The sequence below is a fragment of the Pelodiscus sinensis genome, chromosome 7, assembly GCF_049634645.1.
Source record: "Pelodiscus sinensis isolate JC-2024 chromosome 7, ASM4963464v1, whole genome shotgun sequence".
NCBI classification, from domain to species: domain Eukaryota; kingdom Metazoa; phylum Chordata; order Testudines; family Trionychidae; genus Pelodiscus; species Pelodiscus sinensis.
The window spans coordinates 37328254-37352914 of record NC_134717.1 but is presented as its reverse complement, the minus strand read 5'-3'; the positions used below and the strand labels follow the sequence as shown (position 1 = coordinate 37352914).

The 24661-nt window shown below is 41.1% G+C and overlaps 1 protein-coding gene across 5 annotated transcripts in view; it reads left to right on the top strand.

The window, feature by feature from the left end:
* The window catches only part of TTC21B (tetratricopeptide repeat domain 21B), a 126936-nt gene that overhangs the window by 21010 nt on the left and 81265 nt on the right, over positions 1-24661 (top strand). For all 5 annotated transcript variants that reach the window (XM_006124791.4, XM_006124789.4, XM_006124790.4 and 2 more), the window contains 5 exons: positions 2093-2191; positions 4199-4391; positions 14332-14429; positions 17467-17667; positions 23711-23840. In XM_006124791.4, the coding sequence (XP_006124853.2) occupies positions 2093-2191; positions 4199-4391; positions 14332-14429; positions 17467-17667; positions 23711-23840 (721 nt within the window). The remainder of the gene's footprint in view (positions 1-2092; positions 2192-4198; positions 4392-14331; positions 14430-17466; positions 17668-23710; positions 23841-24661) is intronic.

Here is a 24661-nt window from a genome sequence, read left to right as displayed (position 1 = left end):
TATTGGAATCTGTGTAGGTTTTCCCCAGTACTATCTCATCATTCCTATTTGGTAGTGTCTGAGAGGTACACTGCTGTTTTGTCCTGCCCGGCATAGGATCCTTACTCCAGTACAAAGTGGCCCCCATAGAAGTGGAGGAGGAAGAAACAGCAGCCCTTACTCTGTTGCTTGCCTTTTTTCATCATGCCCAGATAAGATAGTGGGAAGCCCTAGTAACCTGCTTCTGGCCTGTCAAGAGTCCCTGAAATGTGTCACCACAAACACAGGACTGGAATCTGAGGAGCTGAAGGAACCGTTGCGCAACTTAATTGGAGAGATCTGCTGCAGCCAGAGTATCAGAGTGGCCCTGCCAGTTAATGAACGTTGGAATCTGTGAGGCACTATTCTCTGCCCCATACTTCAAAAAAGGCGGAGAAGTAATACTGTGTACCGGCCAGTGTACTTTTACCTGTACTTTTACTATTACCTGTACTTTTCTCCCATTCAGAAACCCATTCACAAACTTTTGGCAGACTGGTAACATTGTACTTGCTCGTTCATAATATGCAAATAAAATGTTACCAGTCTGCCAAAATATGTTCCCAGGCTCCCAGAGCCACAGCAAACAGCTGGCTTCAGCTGCGACAGCTGCCCACATGATAGGCAGCTGCTGAAGCTGGCTGTTCGTGGTGGCTCTGTGGACCGGGACTGGGGTATATATTTTGGCAGACTGATAACAATTTTGCATATTTGCATAGTCATTATTTACATAACAAAGATGTAAATATGCAAATAAAATTTTACTGGTCTACCAGAAGTTTGTGAATGGATTTGTGGGTCCATGGTATAAAAAAGGTTGAGGACCACTGCCTAATAAGGACAATAATAGCAGATTGAGTTTTCAAATGATACCTCCAAAATACTTTGTACAAAATTTAACTTTATAAAAATGGTGAACATGAGGTATCAGGGTGTTAGTCATATAGTTGTTTTTGAAAATTATTTTCCTGCATGTGCTTTATAGTTTGAGAACCATATATTATTCCAAATCTTCCAGTATAGAGGATGTTTTAACTGTTCCTCCCAAAATCTTTTGTTCTTAAGGAAAAATTGTCTTGTAAATAAGATTGGTGTGATTTCTGGAGGAATATTTAAACAAAAAACTTGCCTTATTTTTTTTATATGTTTGAAAAATATGTTCAAGAAACTATAGTGATACTTCCTTTGTTTCCTGCAAATTTAATTTACTAGTTCTTGAAATAATCTGCCACTTAGGTGCAGAAATAAATGAGCTTTGGTTTGACAGTTCTGGAGAATTGTTCTTCTAACTTCTATATAAAAGTTATTCCCAACACTTGAAAATTTTTTTTTTTCTTGGGTCGCATTATTAAGATATTTTTACATCATGCTACCAGAATTTATGATGATTCTTGAGGTATTGTGTGTTTCTTCTGTATTGATCCCTAGAAGATTTATCTGGCATTGCTCAGGTCCTTAACTCAAATAAGCTTTTTTTTTTTTTTTTTTTTATTTAAATTATTGTTCTAGGGTGGAACTGGGATTGAGGGGTTCAGTACACAGACTGCTCTGGGAAAAAGGATAACCCCAGCCCTCTGTAACTGCAGCAGCTTGGGGCCTAATGAGAAGTGCCTGTCCATGTCTGCTGCAGTGGGCACAACTGGGAAAGGGGTACACGCCCTCCTGCTAGAAGACAGACAGAAACACAGACAAATAGATACACAAGAAGACAAGCTCTCTGAAATGTATAGTAGATAGCTGTCCTTTTCTCCACACCTGGCCAAATGAGGTTATAGCTGTCCAGTTCCCATCTCTGGCCCCTTGCTCCCCTCCCCGCACCTCCCTTTGTCATTCTCCAGTATAACTGTCCCTCCTGTCAGACTCCTCCCTTTGCATTTTGAGGAAACAGTCAGATTCCAGGCACCTCCCATTGTCCTGGCACAACCTTGTTTTAAGTTATGATAAGAGGAAGCTGCACACCAGATTTGGTGGTCCTAGTTATTACCATCTAGGAGGAGTTCTTGAACAAATGGACTTATAGACAGACAGGCACACACATGTAAATATACATTAAGATTGTATTTCATTCTCCTAGGCTGCAGCCAAACTGGGAGACCTAATTAATGCATTGGAGAAGTTGGAACCACATAATCCTCAACTATTTTGTAAAATGGCATTAGCTTTCAGCAGAACAGTGAGTATGCATTTCTTTTCTTAAACAAAATACAAATAATAACACTACATCCTGCTTCTGATTTTTAGTAATAGGTGTTAAGTGTCAATTAAAACTTCCCTTACGGAGACAAAGTGGGTTAATTTGTATAACTTGGTCTCTTTGTTTGAGAACTTAGCGTGTGGACTGAGGCTACATCTACACTACAGGATTTTTGCACAAAAACCCACAGAGCATCCACACCTCAAGTGCGTTTTTGCGCAAGAAAATTTACAGTACAACGGCAGAACACAGGGCTTTTTGTGGTGAAGGTATACCTCTTTCTTTGAGGAATAACTCCTTTTTGCACAAGAGTTCTTGCGCAAAATGGTGTTTGTGGATGCTCAACAGGGGTTTCTTGCACAAAAAAAGCCTGTCAGAAAAAGCACAGGTGCTCTGATGGCCATTCTGTTAATGGGTATGAGAGCTTTCTTGCGCAACAGCATCCATGCGGTGTGGATGCTCTCTTGCGCAGAAGCGCATCGCTTTTGAGATGTGCTTTTGTAGTGTGATCTCTTCCACAAAAAGCTTCTTGTGCAAAAAGTCTGCAGTGTAGACGTATCCTGAGGGAAGGTACTTGCCAGTCAGTTTTTCTGCTGTTAACATGAAGTCTCCTGCTTCTTTTTTTTTTTTTTGGTAAAGCCATGAGCCATGGCAAGGCCATTGAAGTTGTATCCAGACTTAGAAGGATAGCATTGATGTGTATTGCATGTAGAAGGGAATGTATATAACAGTAAGGTCTAAATACATAATTTTTTAAACGAAAGCAAAAATTGTGCATGGTCACAGCAGTCACCTGGAGAAGTTTCTCACTTGCTATTGGAAAATAAATATTATTTACAAAGTTCTTGGTAAGCAGAAGAGTAGATGACAGTTAAAATGTTGTATCCAGAAAAAATAACTAGTCTGACAAATTACCTAATCTCAGAAGTCTACCAAAGTGTGAAAAAATGCCTCAAGGGAAAGTATGAGCTTGATTTCATAAGATTACTCAAATGTGCACTTCACAAGCTATTTGTAAATTACTTGCTGTTGACCAGAACCTTTATAGTGCACATCTATTCCATTTAATTGTAAAAAGAAAAAAAAATGACAGTGGTGATAACTCTTTAAGCTCTTTGTTTCTTTACAAAATGTCTCCCAGAATAGTATATCAGTATTCTTACACGGACGCACAAATATTTGCAAATCAGTGCAGGATAACTTGGTCCTTATTAGATAGCTTAGTCATTGAGATGCTACCAGGATGGGTGGTGATATAAATTTGAAAATAGATTGGTCTTCAAGAGTTCCGTCACCCTTCAGTACCCAGAAGACACAACAAGATGATAATGGTATTTTACTTTTATGCATTGGCTAGTACTATATTATCCAGTCATGTTAGGAACTAGATAGTCATGTTTCTAGATATTATGCACAGGTACACATGGGCTACTTCTAGACTACATCCCTTTTTCGTAAAAGGGATGTAAATTAGACATATCACAATTGCTAATGAAGCAGGGATTTAAATCACCCCCGCTTCATTAGCATAAAAACGGCTGCCGCTTTTTTTCCGCACGGAGCTTTGTCGGAAAAAAGCGCCAGTCTAGACGCTGATCTTGTGGAAAATAAAGCCTTTTCCGAAAGATCCCTTATCCCTTATTTCCTTCCGACAAAGCTCCGTGCGGAAAAAAAGCGGCAGCCATTTTTATGCTAATGAAGTGGGGGAGATTTAAATCCCCGCTTCATTAGCAATTGTGATATGTCTAATTTACATCCCTTTTACGAAAAAGAGATGTAGTCTGGACGTAGCTACAAGATATAAGTGATTACAGAAGATGTGGTGTTTTGTTCATTCATCTCTGAGATGAGTGAGGACTTGGTGCTGCTGTTTAACATGCAACTTCATTTAAAGGTTCATTATAACTTTTGAGTACTATTTTTCTTCAAAATGTGGTAAAACTGTTTAAGATTGAAAACTTTCATCTGTAAAACTCTTAACTTTAGTGTGGCCGGAACCAACTCATCCTTCAACAAACACAGATCTTAGTAGAAAGAGCATTTGACCTAGCATCCCACGATTCTGAAATTGCTACAGAACTTGGTTACCAGATGATTTTACAAGAGAGGGTGAAAGATGCTTTAAAATGGTACAAGACTGCAATGGTGCTTGATGAGACAAGTGTTTCTGCACTAACTGGTATGGCATGAGACTTTTTCTATTACTTACCGTTTTTTTCAATGACACAGATAACTTGAAAATAATTATTTGATTTGTTTTATTGACTGCTGTTGCATGTAATGCATAAGATTCCTATAATAGAAAGATGGACTTTTTCAGTTTATTTTCTCAGAGCATCTGCTAGCACTTTATTGCTGACTTCACTATTTTCTGCATGTGGGTATTCCTCGTTTGGCTAGGTCTTTCATTCCTCAAGACAAGAGCAAGACAGGTTTTTAAAAATAAAATATAAGTTTAAAAAACATAGTCGCAAGGTGGATTGATTTAAATCAATTTAAATTGATTTAAATCAATTTAAATCAGTTTAAATTGATTTAAATCAAATTTCCCACTGATACTTCTACACACATTCCTTAAACAATGGTGAAAACCTGATGTCTAAAATATGATAATTTACAGCTCAGTACAGCATTTCAGCAGCTTAGTGGAGTGTCCTTTTGTGTAAAAATTGTAGATAACTTGGTTTTTATTAATTTAGGAAATGGTACATATTGCTGTTGTGTCAAACTGCAGATGCAGCAGCAGTACATTAGGAATGGTAAGAACTAAATCACACACACAAACACAATCAAAGTTATATTTTATTTAACTAAGTCTTAAATGTTGCATAAATGTTTCCCATTTACAATTGCAGCAGTTGCCTGAGTTTCTGGCTGTTGGCCATCCTTAAACTTTCTTTTTATTTATTTTTTAATTTTCAAATGTTAACTCCAACAGACAAATCCTCAGAACACTAAATGTAGTGTCTTTAAAACTTCTACAACTAGTTCTCATCTTTCTCACTCCTGCTGTCATTTTGATTCATAGAGTGAAAAAGAATGCGAGTTTTCTTGCTTTTTCAACTCTTAGTCTGTTTCTTAGATTTGTGTGAATAATACCAAAGAATAATACCTAACAGTAATACCTCTGTGCCTCCAGAGGAAGCTACTGCTCTGAAAAGTTGTCTTAGCAACTGAAGGAACTCTGTTTCAAGTTGCCTGGCTGCTAAATGCCACCATTTCAGGGGAATGACTTTGTTCAAAACATCAGTAAGCATTTACTGATTAGAAGATTTGACCATATCCTTAACTCAAATAAGGTTTGTTTTTCTTCATTTAAATTACCCCAGAACAGTAAAGCTTAGGATTAGGGGTTCAGTGTGCAGGCTGCTGGGGGAGAGAGGACAACTGTAGACCTGTCTCACCACAGCAGCTTGGGGCCAGGTAAGAAGTTCCTGTCCATGGTCGCTGCAACTGCAGTGGATACAGCTGAGGAGGGGTACATGTCTCCCAGCTGTGAGACAAACAGACAAACTCATGAAATATATAGTACAAGGTGTGACAGGGTGAGGTCACAGAAGACCCCTGGGAGGCTTCCTGGAATGCTGACATCGCCAATGCCACTCACCTTCCCACTCTCCGGGGCTTCTCCATCAGATCAGGACATGAAGATTGATAGGTTACATGAAGCTATTTGCACAAAGCACCTTTGAGTTATGTATATTTATGTCCATAAGTCCATTTCATAAAATGGAGGGGTGAACTGTCATACAGGGGTCAGCATCCTATGGCTCTCGAGCCAAATATGGCTCAGTATGGAACCAGACATGGCACTCTTGTCATTCCCAAAATATATGTAACTTTAAAAATTAAAATTAATTCAAAATTTAAAAAATGTGTAATGACTCATGTCAAGATGGTCTTTTTTTTTTTTTTTTTTTGTCTATTTCACTTTCAATCAAAGGTAAAAGTAAGGCAGTGAGCCTTGGTAGAGCTGGCTCTGCTCTGGCCAGAACTGGCTGGGACACTCTGCTCATTTAAAGGGACAGCTGAGGATGCACTTTAATAGGCGTCTGCACGCTCCCATCTAGGATAGTGAGAGAGGCTTGCAGTGGCAGATGCCTCCATCTGACCATGGTGGCCTGGCTCCAGCCCCCATCTGACTGCTGCAGTCTGTCCCCACATGCTGTGCTCCTGGCCATAGGTATCTGGTAGCCTGGGTGGGGGGAGGCTTTGCCTTCCCAAACCCCTAGACACTGCCCCACCCACACTCTGCGCTCAGAACACCTATTGTAGATGTTCTGAAGGTGGAGCTTTGCTGCCCCCCCAGTACCTGCCCTCCCTGTGCTCCTGACCAGGGAGGCTGGAGCCATGTGGCCCTTAACAGAGGGAATGTGGCTATAGGTGAGGTTGGGGACCTGCCTCCCCCAACTCTAGCTGCACCAACCAACCACCCATTATCCTGGGGCATTATCCTCCGACCACAGCAGCCAGGCCAACAAGGACCCATTTGGGGCATAGCCCCTATCTGGCTTCAGCATCCAGTCCCCGGCCCCAATCCTGGGGCAGGCCCCAGAGTCCAGCCCCCATCTGGCCATCAGAAGGGCTAGTGGTGGCCCTAATCCTGCTGCAGCACAAGTAGGAGGTGAGGCCATGATCCAGCTGCAGTGATCCAGGCCCATCCGCCACTGCTGCCTGGGTGCAGCAGCTTAGCCCTGGCCAGGTAAGGTCATCCAGCCGGAGCCCGACCCCACTTACTCTATTTCTCACCCCCAGCACCCTCCCTTGATTCCTGCACCTCCCATTCATCCCAGCCTCCGGCTCTGAGATTTTTTTTTTTTTTTTTAACTAACGTTACTCCAAAAAATGAGGAGTAACATTAGTTCGAACTAAGGGGTTTGGTTCAAACTACTGCATCCCGGAGCGCACTTTCACTTTTAAATCAGCTATTGAACGGAGTAACGCGCGGCCGAGATTATTCTGATGAAGTGCAGGATCTTTAAATCCCCACTTCATTAGCAATTTCAGTCGCCTACATTTGCATCCCTAGCTCGGACTAGGGAGCAAGTGTAGATGTACCCTAATAGACTTATGGCATCACCATTATGGTTTGTGGCCATGATGTTCCAAAATAAGAGCGATGTATTATATTATATAAAATAAGAAAATTACACTCAACTGGCAAATCTAGATTTCTCTTGATGCATCTTTTGTATTGTATACTTAGGTGATATATTTTAAACCTAGTTAACTAGTTAAACAAGCCATAAGTATTAGCTAAGATAAACTTTTTTTTCCTAACAACATCCACCATAGCAAACAGCATGGGAATTTACTTTTCAAATCACACTTATACTAAAAGGCATAGAGAAAGTCTTGAAGAAGGATGAATTGCAAAATGAGTTATTTAAGTTATTAACCAATTGATCCACTCAGCCGTATTCACTAAGCCATCTTCATTCACAGTCGTCATCTCCCAATAAGCCATTTTTAATGTGGTGTTTCCTTCTTGCAACAAAGCCCCGCATTTTCTTCTTACGCTGCTTATACTTAATACTCCCCCTCCCCTTTTTTTTTTTAAACCCTGTGAATGAATTTCTTCAAAATATTGCCAGACAGAAGGCCTCTTGCATGCAGAAGCCATGGCATTTTTTTTCAGCAAAAGTGCTGGGGAATATATGAAGCGCTGTGTGTGCTGAACGATGTCTTTCCTTTTTCTTTCCAGTTCTCTCCACTCTTCCTTTCTATACTGCCTTTATCTTTTCCTAAATATTGTCTGTTTCTTAGACAGTGTCTTCACTAATGCCTCTGCATGCTTGGCCAATGTCCACCACCACATAAAACTAATCCTGTCTAGCCTGTCTTTCTTTTCACATCTTATTTTTTAGACTGCTGAAACAGAAATTGAAAGCCTAGAACTTTCAAGAAGGAAGAGCTAGTAGTCAGGCTGGATAGACAAAAGCCATTAATTCATTAATGAGACTGTAAATGTAAGTGTAGAATGTTTGTGATTAAATGTAATTGTAACTGTTTATTTTAAATGAAAAAATTAGTGTTTTATTTCTGATTTAAAAAAATTTAAAAATCCAATGTAAATACAAAAGTAATTTGATTTTTAAATTTGTTTTTATCCACCTTGCAAAGCAGTGCAGGTTGAACCTCCCTGGTCTGGCATCCTCGGGAGCTATCTAGTCCTGGAGGACTGATTTTGCTGGACTGGGGAGGTCAGATCTGCACAGCTGCTTCTCCTCTCCCCACACAGTGTAAATAACTGTTATTTGGGGGTATTTATTAATCAACAAAACTGATTTTATTGAGTATAAAAGGCAGAATTTAAGTGGTCATAAGAGATAGCAGACAGAACAAAGTAGGATATAAAACATGCAAGCTAAGCTTACTACATTAAAAAGACTAGTTGAATGTAATATCTCAAAGTTCTTAGGATTTCTACTCAAAGTACAGAGCCATCCCATCCATAGGATGGCTTGGAGCAACCATACTAGGCCTTGCACTTTGGAGGGTCCAGGGGTCTAATGGGGATGTGGAGTCAGCAGCAGGCATCAGGCCCACCTTCACACTCACTACTGGTGGGGGGGAAGCAGAGTGATGCGGCTGGGAGCCAGCAGAGTGGTGTGGGGCTGGGTTGCTCTGCTTCTGGGTTGCTGCTCTCTGTTGCTGGTGAGTACAAGGGTGGGCCCAATCCCTGCTGCGAGAGCCAGGTTCCCCATTAATCCCTTGGGCTTTATTGCTCAGGAGAAGAACTTGGGGAAAGGGGTAGAATGGGTATGTGAAGGGGGTGGAGCAGGGGTGGGAAGAGGCGGGGTGCAGACCTAGGGCAGAGGGCCCTCCCCCCTACCCACAGTCCCCCCTACCCACAGGGATGGCCCTGTCAATGTAGGAATAAAGGGATACCATCAAAGATGAAATATTTATCCTAATTTAAAAGAGTTTAGAGTACTTTAGTCTTGGAAATATGTATCCCTGATAAAAATCCTATTTTTTTAAGAAAATAAAAACCAGTCAGTGATAGTTACTTGGTTATCTTTATCACGCATTTTGTACCATTTTCCTACCACGCCTCTTTGCTTTATTGTGTGCAGGCAGGATACTGAAACTTCAGTGAGCAGATTGCTACTGAGAAAATAAGCTTGTGTCCTTCTCTCCTCCCCGACCCCCTCTATCACCGATGTATGCAGAGACTTGAAAGGTGTTTACTTTCTTAGGCTACAAAGTTCTATCAGAAAAAGATACGCAAATCACAGCTCACAATTTGAATATCTTTTTCTGCTTTTCTAAGTCGGCCCGTATACACAGGGCCAAATGTCAGGAGAAAAGCCTCTTTCGGAACATCTCTTCTTCCTTTTTACTGTCCCATTCTTTCATTCAAGAACGAGGAGAAATCAAACAGTAACACATCAAACATGTTTGAGTCCTCCTTTCTGTGAATGAAATGTTGATAGGTTTCCCTTAATTCTAAAAAGAGTTTAAAAAAAAAAAGTGTGTGTGTGCAGGTGAGATTTGCTTTTCTTTTTTTCTCCAAACATTAAAAATGTAGATACCTTCCAGGATGGAAGGTTGATGACTAGAGAATTAAGATAAATGATAATAAAATATAGTCTTCAATTATTCTTCATTTAAGGTAGGGAAGCACTCAAAGTAAATATATTATACCTCCAACAAAACCAGTACAAGTCAGACTTTACATCGCTGTTTCTAAAAAAGCAGAAAAACACTAAAGGCTCGTCTACACTGGCCCCTTTTCCGAAAGGGGCATGGTAATTTCAGAGATCGTAATAGGGAAATCCGCGGGGGATTTAAATAAAAATGTCCGCCGCTTTTTTCCGGCTTTTAGAAAAGCCGGAAAAGAGCGTCTACACTGGCCCCTTTGAAGTAGGAATAAGATCCTCCGGAAAAGGGCGCTTTTTCTGGAGGATCGGGGCCAATGTAGACGCTCTTTTCCGGCTTTTCTAAAAGCCGGAAAAAAGCGGCGGACATTTTTATTTAAATGCCACGGGGGATTTAAATCCCCCGCGGATTTCCCTATTACGATCTCTGAAATTACCATGCCCCTTTCGGAAAAGGGGTCAGTGTAGACGTAGCCTAAGGGTATGTCTAGACTGCAGAGTTTTTCCGGGGTACCAGAGGTATCCCGGGTAAGCTCTGCCACGTCCAAAGAACTTTCTCTTGTTCTTATGTCCTCTTACTAAACATCAATACTAATTCATTATATCCAAATGTCTGCTTTTAGAAATGTGATTATGAGTAGGCTTTTGATTCACCAGTCTGCCTACTTATAATCATATTTCTAAAAGCAGGCTTGTTTGTGGTCTACTATCATCCATAGATCTCTTTCCACAGTACTCCTTCCTAGGTAGTCATTTCCTATTTTGTATGTGTGCAAGTAATTGTTCCTTTCTAAATGGAGTACTTTGCACCTGTCCTAATTTAATTTGATTTTGTTTACCTGAAATCCTTTTTCTAGTTTGTCTAAATCATTTTAAATTAAAATCCTATACTCCAAAGCACTTGGAATCCCTCCTAGCCTGGTATCATCTGCAAACTTTAGAAGCATACTCTCTATGTAATCATCTAAAACATTGAAAAGATATTGAACAGAACCCATCCCAAAACTGATCCCTGAAGAATTGCAGTCGTTATGCCCTCCAGCATGACTAGACCCTTGATAACTACTCTCTGGGACCTGGTATCCTACCAGTTATACTTCCACCTGATAGTAGCTCCATCTAGGTTGTATTTTCCTAGTTTGTTAATGAGAATGTTATGTGAGATTGCAAAAGCGGCGAGGAGTCCTGTGGCACCTTATAGATTAACTGAAGTGTAGGAACATAAGCTTTCGTGGGCAAAGACCCGCTTCGTCAGATGCTTGTGAGATTGTATCAAATGCGTTATTAAAATCTAGATATACCACATCTACTGCTTCCCCCTTATCCACAAGTCTTGTTATCCTGACAGAGAAATCTATCACGTTGGTTTGATATGATTTTTTTTTCTCGACAAACTATGGTGACTGTTACTTATCACCTTAGTATCTTCTAAAAGTTTGTAAATTAATTCCTTGCTTATTTGCTCCAGTATCTTTCCTACTACAGAAGGTAAGCTGACTGATCTATAATTCCATGAGTTATTTCCCTTTTTATAGATGGGCACTATATTTGCCCTTTTCTAGTGTCCTGGAATCTCTTCTTTAGACCATGACTTTTCAAAGATGGCTAATGGCGCCGATATTTCATCAGACTCTGGTGACTTGAGAATATCTAACTTGTCTAATTAATCCTCAACTTTTTTTCGATTTAACCTTCTACACCTACTCCATTTTCACTGGCATTCACTATGTTAGACAACCAATAACCATCAACCTTCTTGGTCATTAAGCAATTCTGTCATTTCAAAATTTTCCATTATTGTTCTCTGCTGTTCATTTAGTAATGGGCCTACCCTGTCCTTTGTCTTCCCCTTGCTAATATATTTGTAGAATGTTTTCCTGTTACCTTTTGTATTTCTAGCTAGTTCGAGCTCATTTTGTGCCTTTGCCTTACTAAGTTTTCCCCTACATACCTGTGTAGTACAGTGAAGACTCGGTTATCTGACCTAAATGGGACCGGAGGACGGTCGGATAACCGGAAATGTCGAATAATAGGGATGGCGCTGGCTCGTGGTGGGGCGGGGGGCCAGGTCGCTCTGGCTGAGGGGCGGGAGAAGCAATGGCAGCAGCAGTGGCGGCTGCTGGTGGGGGGGACCTCCCAGGTGGGCTCTGCTCTTTGTCTCGGTGGCAGTTGGCGCGTGCGCTGCCTCCTCCCCGGCGGATTCCGGATGCTGCGTCTTCGTGAGGGGCCGTGTCCTCCCCCTTCCTCTTCCTCTCTCCTCCCCTGGGCCGCCCAGACGTGCCCAAGGCCCTGGAGCTCCTGTCTCTCCTCAGCCCGGTGGTAGCAGTGAGACTCTATTGTATATTCGTATTTATCTTTTGTAATTTTACCTATTTTTCACGTTTTATTGGACTTCTTATTGATATTTAGATCATTCACGATCTCTTGGTTAAGCCAAGGTGGTCTCTTGCCATACTTGCTATCTTTCATATGCAGTGGATTAATTTGCTCTTGTGCCCCTAATAATGTCTGTATGAAAAACTGCCAACTGTCTTCAGTTGTTTTTCCTCTTAGATTTGCTTCCCAGGAGACCTTATCCTACCAACACCCTGGGTTTGCTAATGTCTGCCTTCTAAAATCCATTGTCTTTATTTTACTGTCCTCCTTCCTACTGTTGCTTAGAATCATGAACACTATAATTTCATGATTTTTCACTCAAAGCTGCCTTTTGCTTGCAAATTCTCAACCAGTTCCTTCCTATTTGTTAAATCAAATGTAGAACAGTCGTCTCTGTAGTAGCTTTTTTTCACCTTTTTGCGACCACTTGCGCCACAGAGATCCCTCTCAAACTGTCACTTGATGGGCTGATCATACTGCTGAAACTGCCTACTTGTCCTCTGGGATGCCCATTCTGTCCTGCTGAGCCAGAAGTTCTGGTCTACCTCAGCAAAGGCACAGAGTTGGGATGCTTACCCACAGCAGAGCAACACAGACATTTAGAACAGCTCAGCTCTGGGAAGGGTCAGTCATATGGACTTGACACAGCACTCAGACCCACAGCTCCAATGCAGTCAAAACCCAAGGATGCTAGACTAGAAAGGTTCAACCTTTAGGACCAACCATTTTCCAGGCTTACAGGAAAAACATGACTATTCATAGATCATTGTCTTGAGTACTGGACCATTAAATTCATTGAGTACTGCTAATGGCCTTTACTAGCACATCTAGATATCTAAATGGGTTATTCTTCATATTTCTAACTTTAAATATAGGAATGATAGATGCACTCAAATATAATATACACATTCTGGGGATTACAAGATCTTCAATGACCGATTATATGACCCGTTTTTCATAAAGCATATTCATGTTATGCATGTTATATTCAAAAACATATTTCCATAAAAATATGGGTGTGCCATGTCACACTTCTAAAATAAATTGTCTGAAATACATTCCAAGAACTTTATGGATAATCTGTGACCTGTTGTGTTGTTTTTTCCCAAGATATGTCTGAACAGTTGAAGTCCCCCATCTCTACCAAGTCCTGGGCTTTGGATGTTATTTTTAATTATTTAGAAAAAAGCCTCATCCACCTCTTCTCCCTGGTTAGGTAGTCTACAGTAGACCCCTACAGTGATATCACCCTTGTTTTTTCATCTCTTTTATCTTTACCCAGATACTCTCAACAAGTCTGTGTTCCTATTTTCATTGCAATCTCAGTCCAAGAATATATATTTATTATATATAAGGCAATCCGTCCTCCCTTTTTTCTCTGCCTGTCTCCTGAGTAGGCTGTACTCATTTATACCAATATTCCAGTCATTCATGTTATTATTCATGAAGCTTTTGTATACCAATTAAGTCTTAGCTGTGTTTGTTTACTAGCATTAGAAGTTCTTCCTACTTATTCCCCATTTTTCTCGCTTTAGTATACAGGCAACTAAGATACTGGTTTGATTTCTCTGTCCCTTCCCTCTTTTCTCTCTTGTCTCTCCTTTGTTCCTTTTATTACAGCCCATGCTTCCCCAAGTTCTGACCCTTCTTCCAGCTCTCAATGGTTTTTTAATTACCTGTAGGGTTTGGTCACCTGTCCCCATTGAACCTGGTATTTGATTTAACACTCATTAGTAAGTTGCACATGACAAATCACGATTAATACCAAGACTTTCACCCAAACACTTTAAGCCACATTGTCAAATGTCCCTTGAATTACTTTTGAAATCAACAAATATAGCTTAACAAAACAATTTAGGTGTTATCCTAAACAAAGGTTAAAGCATGTGATGTTGGGGAAAAAGGGGGAGAGAACTTTTATGAAGGAAGGACATAGCTGTAGAAAATAATGTATAATCTAGATAATCCCTGAACCATTGTTCTTGTTTTTTCTCATCACCCTGTTAACAAAAGGCTGAGGAGTTGGTAGTCCAGAAGTAAAGATAACTTGATATATGGGGAATGGAAAGGGAGCCTTTAGAAAGCTTAAGTGTTTAGCTACCGTAAAACTGAACTGAAGTTAAATGTTTACTGTTGCAGGAATTATCAGATGTCAGATAACTGAAGGGCAGTTGGAAGATGCAGATCAGCAGTTGGAATTCCTTAATGAAATTCAGCAATCCATTGGGAAATCTGGGGTAAATGGCTACTTTTGCTAAAGTGTTTTGACTCTTATTTGAAGTTGTGGTGCTGTTGAAATGACTAAAGTTTAATATGTTTATTTTTCTGTAGCCTTGTCTATGGCCTTGTGTGCACTATGAGATAAGGTCAAATTTTTAAGGTCAAAAGCGGCCATCGACGGGACCGGAGTGTGGGGCGCCTTCACCCCGTCACAGGAACATAAAACCTAATCTTTTAGCATAAAAGAACATGTGTCCAAGACAATTGGCATGTGTTATGTACAAGGCCACAGTTATGCTTTTAAGTGGCCACTATGCAACTGGTGCACCACAGAGCTTTTCAGGGAGTAGCCGGACTTGGTTTGATGGCAGGCATGGTAAGGGCTAGGTTGAGGCTCGCTCTTTTGCTTCCATTTTGAAAGAATGTGTGACACAGTGCTTGCAAACAGCAGCGCCCGTGACTAGGCAAGCATCTGTTTGCGAAGGGGGACCTTGGTGGAGTGGCAGCAGGGCAGAAGCAGCCACAGTGACCCTCTTGTTTGCTTCCATTGCATGAGGTGCGGATTTACCGTCAAGCACAGTTAATGCAGGGGGAACCTCATTAAGAGCAACTAGCATGACTGTCCTGTCACAGTCTGCCCTTTCACAAACTGGAGGGTCACCGTGCACCCCCCCCATTTGCTAGGAGAGTGCAACTTCCCTTTCCCACAGGAACCTCTGGGCTAGAGAGGGTCTGGGTGTGACAGAAGGTCAGGGACTCACATGGATATAGAGGAGCCTGTGGGCGGGTGAGGGTAAGAGTCAGGGCATGGCGACAAGGCAGGAACTCAAACTATGCTTTGTTGGGGATGAGCAAATGGAGGTGTGCTGACAGTGGTATCAAATTACATATCTAACTTCCTCTATTTCATCCAGGTTGCCATGTGTGATATCAGTCTCCTCCAAATCATATTGAATGATAGGGAGTGGATGCTGACTGACTGTAACCATAATCCTGGACCTTGTGTTGCAATGCTTTGCACTACAATGATGGCAGACCACTCAATGCTGGTTTGGCTTGGAAAGGTGTTTTACTATGGAAGTTGGAATAAGGCAGGCCTCCCCAGAAACCTTGTGAGAAGAATGAAAGAGTACTTCTGTAAGAGCTTTATGGAGATGTAAAAGGAGGATTCCTGCTCTGCGTCCAGACACATTATCAAATTGTTCTGGGGAGTCTCATCTGTGTAGGCAGTGTGACCACCACAGATCACCCCTAATTGCCTTTACCCACTTGTAGCATGATTGACAATGTGGACTCACCACAGTTGTCCTCCCCACCATCAGGGCCCGGCAGCAATATGTCCTGGGAGGAGGGGATCGGCTCCAAAGTTATAAAAAGGTCCTGGATGTCAGTGAGGCTGGATACTCTGCTCACCTGCTGACCATTTCCTCTTCATTCTCATCCACAATGTCCTTCCAGCTTTTGCCTAAGACTGTTGCCTGAAGAGTATCTTGGAAGGAATACACAAACTGGGTTGAAATGCTGGTCAGGTCCCCGCTCACCCTCAAAATCCCATGCAGCTGCTCATAGAAGCGGCATGTTTGTGGCGATACTCTGAACATCCATCTGCCTCCTTTGTCTTCTGGTACACCAGCCTGAGCTCCTTTATTTTGACGAAGTGCTGCTGTGCATCCCTGGTGTATCCTTTTTCCAACATGCCCCGTGCAATCTTGGCATAGATTTCTTTTGCTGCTTTATATTTCTGGCTGAACTGATTCCTCTCCCTACACAGCAGTGAGGTCCAGGATCTCCTGCTGGAGCTCATTTGTGATCCTGGGCATTCATGGTCAGGTGTCTACTGGCCACACAAGAAATTAAATTTAAATTTTTCCAGGGCTTTTCCTGAGCACCTGCAGAGTAGCAGAGCTGAAATTCCTGGCCAGAGCAGTCTCAGTGGTTATGTCTACACTAGCCTCCTAGTTTGAACTAGGGTGGCTAATGTAGGCATTTGAACTTGCAAATGAAGCCCGGGATTTAAATATCCCGGGCTTCATTTGAATGTTCCCGAGTGGGCGCCATTTTTAAATCCCCTTAGTTTGAACTGACTGCCCGCGGCTACACGCGGCAGTCAGAAGTTAATCCAAACTAAGTCCTTAGTTCGGATTAACTGTTACTCCTCCTGCAATGGGTAACTGCCATGTGTAGCCACGGGCAGTCAGTTCGAACTAAGGGGATTTAAAAATGGCGCCCACTCGGGAACATTCAAATGAAGCCCGGGATATTTAAATCCCGGGCTTCATTTGCAAGTTCGAATACCTACATTAGCCACCCTAGTTCTAACTAGGAGTCTAGTGTAGACATACCCAGTGGGACATAGTGGAACACCTCGCGGAGACCAAAAACTTTGGGTTGCATCTGCACTTCCATGAAGTTGATCATTCAAGGTCAAATTTACCAGAACATCTCCTTGAAAAGCAGGAGTACCAGAATTGAATTTAATTGCCCTCAAAGTTGGTGGAAAGGCCTTGGTGATATGGTCTCATTGTTTTGAAAATCGACCTAATATGTCTAAGTTCGACCGAAACCAGGGCTCTGTGCAGGATGCTTTACTCTCCATTTTGGTCAAAGTGAGTGTTGGCCTGCAAGAGGAGGGCTATTTTTTGTGTGTGTGTGGATTAAATGGTGAAAACGAGATATCTTTTTAAATGATGGCGTTGACATTAATAAATATCTTATGTGCCTAGAATGGCTTATAATTGCACCACAATAGATTGCTATACAATGCATTTCTTTTTCAATTTGTATAGACACCTAACAGTGATAATTCTTAAAATTTTCTACTGCGTCATATAATTGTTATAGTTTTACCAAGTATAACTTTTGCTGAAGTTATTGCATCTAGTTATTGTCTTGAAAATGGTAAAGTTTTCTGTGTACTAGATACTTTTTAAAAAACTTTAATCTTTTTTATATATATATATATATATATATATATATATATATATATATATATATATATATATATATATATATATATAGTTGGAGTTAAAAACTTTTTTGTTTTGTTTTTTGTAGGAGCTATCTTTCTTGCGTGCACTTTTAGCTATGAAGAAACATCAGAAACAGGAAGAGGTTATTCATTTGTTGAATGATGTTCTGGAAACTCACTTTTCATCTTTGCATGGCTTACCTCTTGGTGTACAGTACTTTGAAAAACTGAACCCTGATTTCTTATTAGAAATTGTTAGAGAATATCTTAATTTTTGCCCAACACAGGTTAGTAGTATTAGATCTTTCTCTGAAAACTAGAATTTCTCCAAGGAGTCCATTGTTTAATATTTAATAGCTAAAAATAAAAGGGTATTTTTGAGAAGAATCACCAGAAGTATATTTATTAGGGCTGTTGATTTAAAAATTAATCATGATTAATCACATTTTTACAGTATAATATTTATTTAAATATTTTTGGACTTTTTTATAGTTTTAAATATATTGATTTCAGTTAGAATATACAATGTGTACAGTCCTCACTTTATTTTTTATTACAAATATTTATACTGTAAAAAAACAAAATAAATACTTTTGATTAACCTAATACAAATACTGTAGTGTAATCGCTTTAACATGAAAGTTGAATTGACATATGTAAAATTATCTACAAAAAAACTGCATGCAAAAGTAAGTGTAACACTTTAGTGCCTACATGTCCATTCAGTCCTACTAATTCAGCCAGTTGCTTGAAAACAAGTTTGTTTACAGTTGCATAAGATAATGCTGCTTGCTTTTTCTTTCCAATGTCACCTGAAAATAAGAACTGGTGTTTGTCTGCCACTTTTATAGGGAGAATCACAAGATATTTGTGCCAGATGTACTGGAGATTCATATGGCACTTCATGCTTCAACCACTGTTCCAGAAGATATGTGGATAGGCGGATTATGGGTGGTGGTTGATAACGATCAAAAGCAGCATGGACCAATAAATGTTCATTTTTGTTATCCAAGTCCGATACCACTAGCAGGACAGAAGAAAGTTGACTTTATTTTTGGTGGTTTGGGTTCTGTCATGTCCGCATTGGAGTGTTGCTCTTTTAATACTTCTGAAAGCATGCTCTGTACTTCATCTGTCTCAGATTGTTGAAGGCACTTCAGATTCTTAAACCTTGGGTTGAGTGCTGCAGGTATTTTTAATTATCTCACATTGTTACCTCCTTTGCATTTTGTCAATTCTGCAGTGAATGTGTTCTTAAATGAACGTGTGCTAGTTCATCAACCAAGACTACTAGGCTACGTCTACATTGGCCCCTTCTCCGGAAGAGGCATGTTAATTTCCAACTTCAGAATAGGGAAATCCGCGGGGGATTTAAATATCCCCCGCGGGATTTAAATAAACATGGCCGCCGCTTTTTTTCCGGCTTGGGGAAAAGCCGGAAAAAAGCATCTAGACTGGCGCGATCCTCCGGAATAAAGCCCTTTTCCGGAGGATCTCTTATTCCTACCTCGAAGTAGGAATAAGAGATCCTCCGGAAAAGGGCTTTATTCCGGAGGATTGCGCCAGTCTAGACGCTTTTTTCCGGCTTTTCCCCAAGCCGGAAAAAAAGCGGCGGCCATGTTTATTTAAATCCCGCGGGGGATATTTAAATCTCCCGCGGATTTCCCTATTCTGAAGTTGGAAATTAACATGCCTCTTCCGGAGAAGGGGCCAATGTAGACGTAGCCCTATAGCATGAAACATATGGCAGAATGTGGGCAAAACAGAGCAGGAGGCATACAGTTCTACCCGAAGGAATTCAATGACAAATGTAAGTAACGCATTTTTTTTTTTTTTAGCATATTTCATCAGCATGAAAGCCTATCTTCTGCAACGGTGGCCAAAGCATGAAGCAGCATGTGAATGTTTTGCATATCTGACAAGTATATATATCTTGCAATACTGGCTAAAAACGTATCATGTGAATGCCTTTTTCTAGTCTCTGGTGATATTGTAAATAAGAAGTGGGCAGTATTGTCTCTCATAAATGTAAACAACCTTGTTTGTCTTAGTGATTGAAGAAGAAGTAGGAATGAGTGGACTAGAAGGCTTTAAAGATTTACAATTGTTTTCTTTTTGAGTACAGTTTTGCAATAAAATCTACATTTGTAAGATTCTCTTTTATGATGACGAGATTGCATAACAGCAGTGGTCACCAACCAGTAGATTGGAATCTATTGGTAGATCTTGGAGCCTCTGACAGGTGATCCTGACTGGTTTGACCAGGAAGCTATCAAGCGCTGGCATTTCAGTTGCCCCTCCATCCACTGTCATACTGCTCCTGCCCTCTGCCTTGAAGATGCCCCCCTGGGAGCCTCCTGCTTGCTGTGCAGGCTGTGAAAGGGAGAAGGAGGGGCGCTGATGTTAGGGTTTCCCTCCTCCCCCTACTCTGTACCCTTTCTCCACACAGAGAGAAGGGAATGAAGGAAGTTTGGCAATGCAAATCTCTGTCGCTTTCACACAGTGTGTGTCTGTCATTCTCTCACACACATTGTCCTTCACTCGCATTTCACAACCCAGCACATACGTGGGGGGTGGTTGTTACTTCTGTTACTGCTTGCAAAGTGTGTTATTTTTGGTTTTTGACTGGTCTGTGCATTTCATCATTTTCATTTCTCTCTTATGCTTAAATGTAATTATTTGTGGCTGGAGTAATTATCCCTATGGTAATTGCTGCTCCTGGAAGTGGCTGGCATGTCCCTGTAGCCCCTGAGAGAGGCAGAGCAGGGGGGCTCCATATGCTGTTCTTGCATGCAGACACCACCCCTGCAGCTCCCATTGATCAGTAACAGGAAATCATGGCCAGTAGAAGCTATGGGCTTAGTGCCTGTGGATGTGGGGCAGCACATGACGCTATTGCTGTATACACCAGCTGGTTTCAGGAGTAATGCAAGGGCAGGAGTAAGCCTGCCATAACTCCACTGCTCCAGCATCTGGAAGCTGTCTCAGGTAAAGGGTACCCAGTTAGAGCCTGCTTCCTGACCCCCTGTCCCAGCCCTGAGCTTCCTCCTACACCCTACCTCCTGCCCCAGACGTGAGTCCCCCTGCACCCAAACTTCTTCCAGAGCTTGTACCCTGTAACCTTTCCTGCACACAGTCCCCCACCCTGCGCTAAGCCTGGAGCCCCTCCCACACCAAATTCCTCGGCCCAAGATCGGAGCCTGCACCCCATATCCCTACTCCTGCCTAGTGAAAGTGAGTGAGGATGGGGATAGAGTGAGCAGGGAGAAGCCTCAGAGAAAGGGTGGAACAGAGGCAGGGCCTCAGAGAAGAGGCAAGAAGGAAGTGGAGCAAGGGTATTTGGGTTTGAGGTAGATCTTACATTGCACATAAATTGAAAAAGTGATCTTGTGGTTAAAAAGGTGAAAGGCCACTGCACTGCACTATTGTATGAGGTGAAAATATTTTATTTTTACAGGGCAAATAAATATAAAGTGAGCACTGTACAATTACATATATTTGAAAATGTAGAAAAACATTAAAAAATTAAATTTCAATTGGTATTCTATTAATAGTGCAATTAAAACTGCAGTTAATCATGATTTTTAATTGATTCTTTTTTTTAGCTAATTGCATCCGAGAACTTTGCAGTCCTAATATTTATTTATCACATGAAGCAAAAATGTGTTTGAAATATTTAGTGGATTTATGCTGGACTAGCTGCCAATCTGCATCTTGTTTTTTTATACAAAATGTAAACATTTATATTTGAGGAGTGCTTTAGTTTAAGTGCAAGGTGCTGTGCATATATCTCTATATACAATTACTTGATCTGTTGTTTCATCTGGATAATATAATAGAGTGGAATTCCCTTAATAGCTTAAACAAAAAACAGGACTATGTAGCACTTTAAAGACTAACAAACCATCTTGTTAGTCTTTAAAGTGCTACATAGTCCTGTTTTTTGTTTCAGCTACACCAGACTAACACGGCTACATTTCTATCACTTAATAGCTTAATGTGACCGCTAGATGTCAATCATGGTCATTCCAGACTTCTCACACACATGTAGTTTGTCTGCTCTGGATGTTTTCCCACATACATGCATTCATTGCTCATTTGTCTTCTGCTAACATGCAGATATCAATGTGTGTAATGGTATTTTTACTCTTTAACCTCAAACAAAATGTTATTTTGAATTTGATTTATCCTGATTGTGCATTTATTTTGTATGGTTGAAGATGACATCCTGTCATATATATGTTGATCTTAACAACAGGAAAAATTTGAGATTCATAAATTGTCTTCAGAGTACTAAGAAAAGGGCTGTTAAGATATTGTATCCAAGTACTATCAGTAAAAAAGAGAACAAATGAGAGGAGGAGGGGAACCCTCTTTCAAGGTTGTTACAGAGAAAAGATCTTTAACAAGTAATTATTGGGAATTAGCTCTGAGACTATGCATTTCCACAGACTTTTAGCATATGGTGACTGTGCTCTCTTAAGATTATTTGTTATGTGTTCTGGTATCTCAAGAGCAGACACTGAAGTTCCATGGTAGTGTGAATGCCTCAACTATTGTGGCAAAAATTGCAGAGAGATGACAGTTTAAAGTCCAAAAAGAAAAATACAGGTTGGCTCTCCCTGCCCCAGCATCCTTGGGACCTAACTGTCCCAAAGAAGGGAATTTACCAGACCAGGAAGATCCCCTGCCACGGCCCCTTAGCCCTCCACTCCTTCCTACCACCGGCTCCTCCTTCCTAAATGGGCTGCCTGCTAATATTCCCTAGGCCGGCTCTTCTGCCCCAGGACTCTTTCGTCCAAGAACATCCATGATCCTTTGGGAGTACAGATGTTGCTGGACCAGAGAGGCCTGATTAAGGTGCCACCTATAACAATGGCAGCAGCATCTTACAAGATTGCAGAGTAAAGAAAATAGCACACATAAGAAATTTAAATCTGTTTTTAAGTAGCATCTCATCTGAAAAAAATAGTTTGAATTTTTTCTTGGAAAGGCACATAGCTTATTGAACTTGGGGAACTGGAAAATGGAAAAGACAAAAAAGCCATTGCCACCAAGTGAACTATATTTGAAATTAAAGTGTTTTTTTTAATTAGTTATTTCTGAGACTTCTGCTGATGGGAGGAGTTGTCCAGAAAGGCAATTCTATCAATAACATTTGCTTTCTGAGCTCTCTGAAAGAATTGGAGGAGGATGGAAACTAATGGTCAGGTGTCTTTTCTCATAGAAGAATCTATAGGAAGAGAAAGTGCCAAAACTGCAAGAAGAGCTATATCTTCCTTTCCACAAGGAAGAGTTTATGACCTTAGTGAGGAAGATAAAATGCAGCTTGTATAATCCAAATGGGTAGATTTTGGGACCTTCCATTTTGATTATAGGGCAACCCTTTTATATCACATCAAATATCCTGAGGGAAATCTTTCCTGAGATGCACATTACAGTTGTCTTTGGGAACTAGAAGGTGTAGAGGAAGTTGAAATTGTGAAGGGAAATTAAGGCTGCTTCTAACATTACGTTTAATGTGGATTTTCCTACTCTAACTATTCTAGGTCCACAGAAGATCATGCCCTGGAAAGAGCAGTGGTGCTTCACTGCACCTTTACCTCAAAATAAGCTATATAATTTGCACTACGAATATTGCATAACTTATTTTGAGGTAATTTCAAAATAAAGTGCTATTTCGAAATGTCTCTTAACCCTCGTGGAACGAGGATTACAGGGTAGTCGAAATAGCACGCCCATTATTTCAAAATAGATTTTGAAATAATGGGCATGCTCAAAAGATACAGAATAGCTATTTCAGGTTACTTCCAGGATCCTGAAATAGCGCTGCAGTCTAGACGTAGCCTTAGTGTGCTGCAGAGTCCCAACAACCTGGAGGTGCTGCGTTGTAGGGTCCCTGGGCTCCCAAGGAGTGAGAGAAGAACACAGCAGAGATCCTTTTCACTCAGGCCCCCTGCTTACCTTTCTTTTCCCCTCTGTGTACCTGCTTTGATTCCCTGGAAGCCAAATTTTTGCTGTACTTTGGGGATCATCTGGCCAGAGTTTAATGGAATGGTTTGTGTATAGCCAGACAGAAATTCTGGTTTCATATATGCAAGTCTTCCTCTGGTCAAGTCCCACAGAAATTAGTAACATTTCTTTGTATTTACACTGGTATAAATGTGCATAAAATTTGACCTTTTATTTTTAATATACATTTCACTTTTCTTCATGGTGTCTCATGCTTTTCTATTTTTGGATCTTTTCTCAGTAACATTAGTAGTGCTTTGTTTTTGCTAGTTCATGTTCTTAAAATGAATGTTTCAGTCAATCTGTTCTTATTTCTAGCCTGCAAATTCAGGACAACCCCCGTCACCACTGCTAAAACACTGTGCCTCAGTTCTTGAAACTGTAGTAAAAACTGTACCAGGTCTTCAACATGCTGTCTTTTTAATTGGAAAGGTGAAATATTTATCAGGTAATATATGTATGTGGCTGCAAAAATATAAATATTTTTGTACTAAATAAATTGTAAAGGAGAAAATATATATACAGTAAACTTCCGATAATCCGGCACCTTTAGGACCCGGGGGGGTGCTGGATTATCGGATATGCCAGACTATCAGAAGGGGGGGCTATGAGGGGTCTGGGGTGGGGTGGGGGGATGCTACCCCAGACCCCCTCCTAGCCCTCCCTTCTGATAGTCCGGCTCTGTCCCAGGTGTACCCAAGTCAGCTGCTGCTGAAACTGACCAGCGGCTGATTCCAGGAAGCTGGGGCAGAGCAGCTCTTGTCTCTGGCTTCCTGGAGTCAGCCGCTGGTCAATTTCAGCAACGGCTGAATCCGGGACAGCTGGGGTGCTGCTGGGTTGGTCCCGCAGCCCCAAGGGGCAGCGCTACTGGACCTACCCGGCAGCACTCCAGCTGTTCTGCCCCCTGCTTCCCGGATTCAGCGCTGGTCAGTTTTAGCAGCGGCTGAATCGGAGAAGCTGGGGGCAGAGCAGCTCCAATGGTCCGGCTGCCCGGAGCACTTCCGGGTTCCTGATGGTGCCGGACCATCAGGAGTGCCGGACCATCAGATGCCGGACTATTGGAGTTTTACTGTATTTTAAAGTACTATATAATTAAAATATTAGCTGATTTCTTATAGTGTCTGCTCTTTTTTTGAGAACACGGTACTAGAATTATTTCTTTTTTTGCTTTGTTACCTGAGTATTCTATTAAAATGCACTTCTGAAAAAATAGAAATGTAGCATTGTTTTATTTTATTTTTCTGTAAGAAGAATCTTTCAAAATAGAAG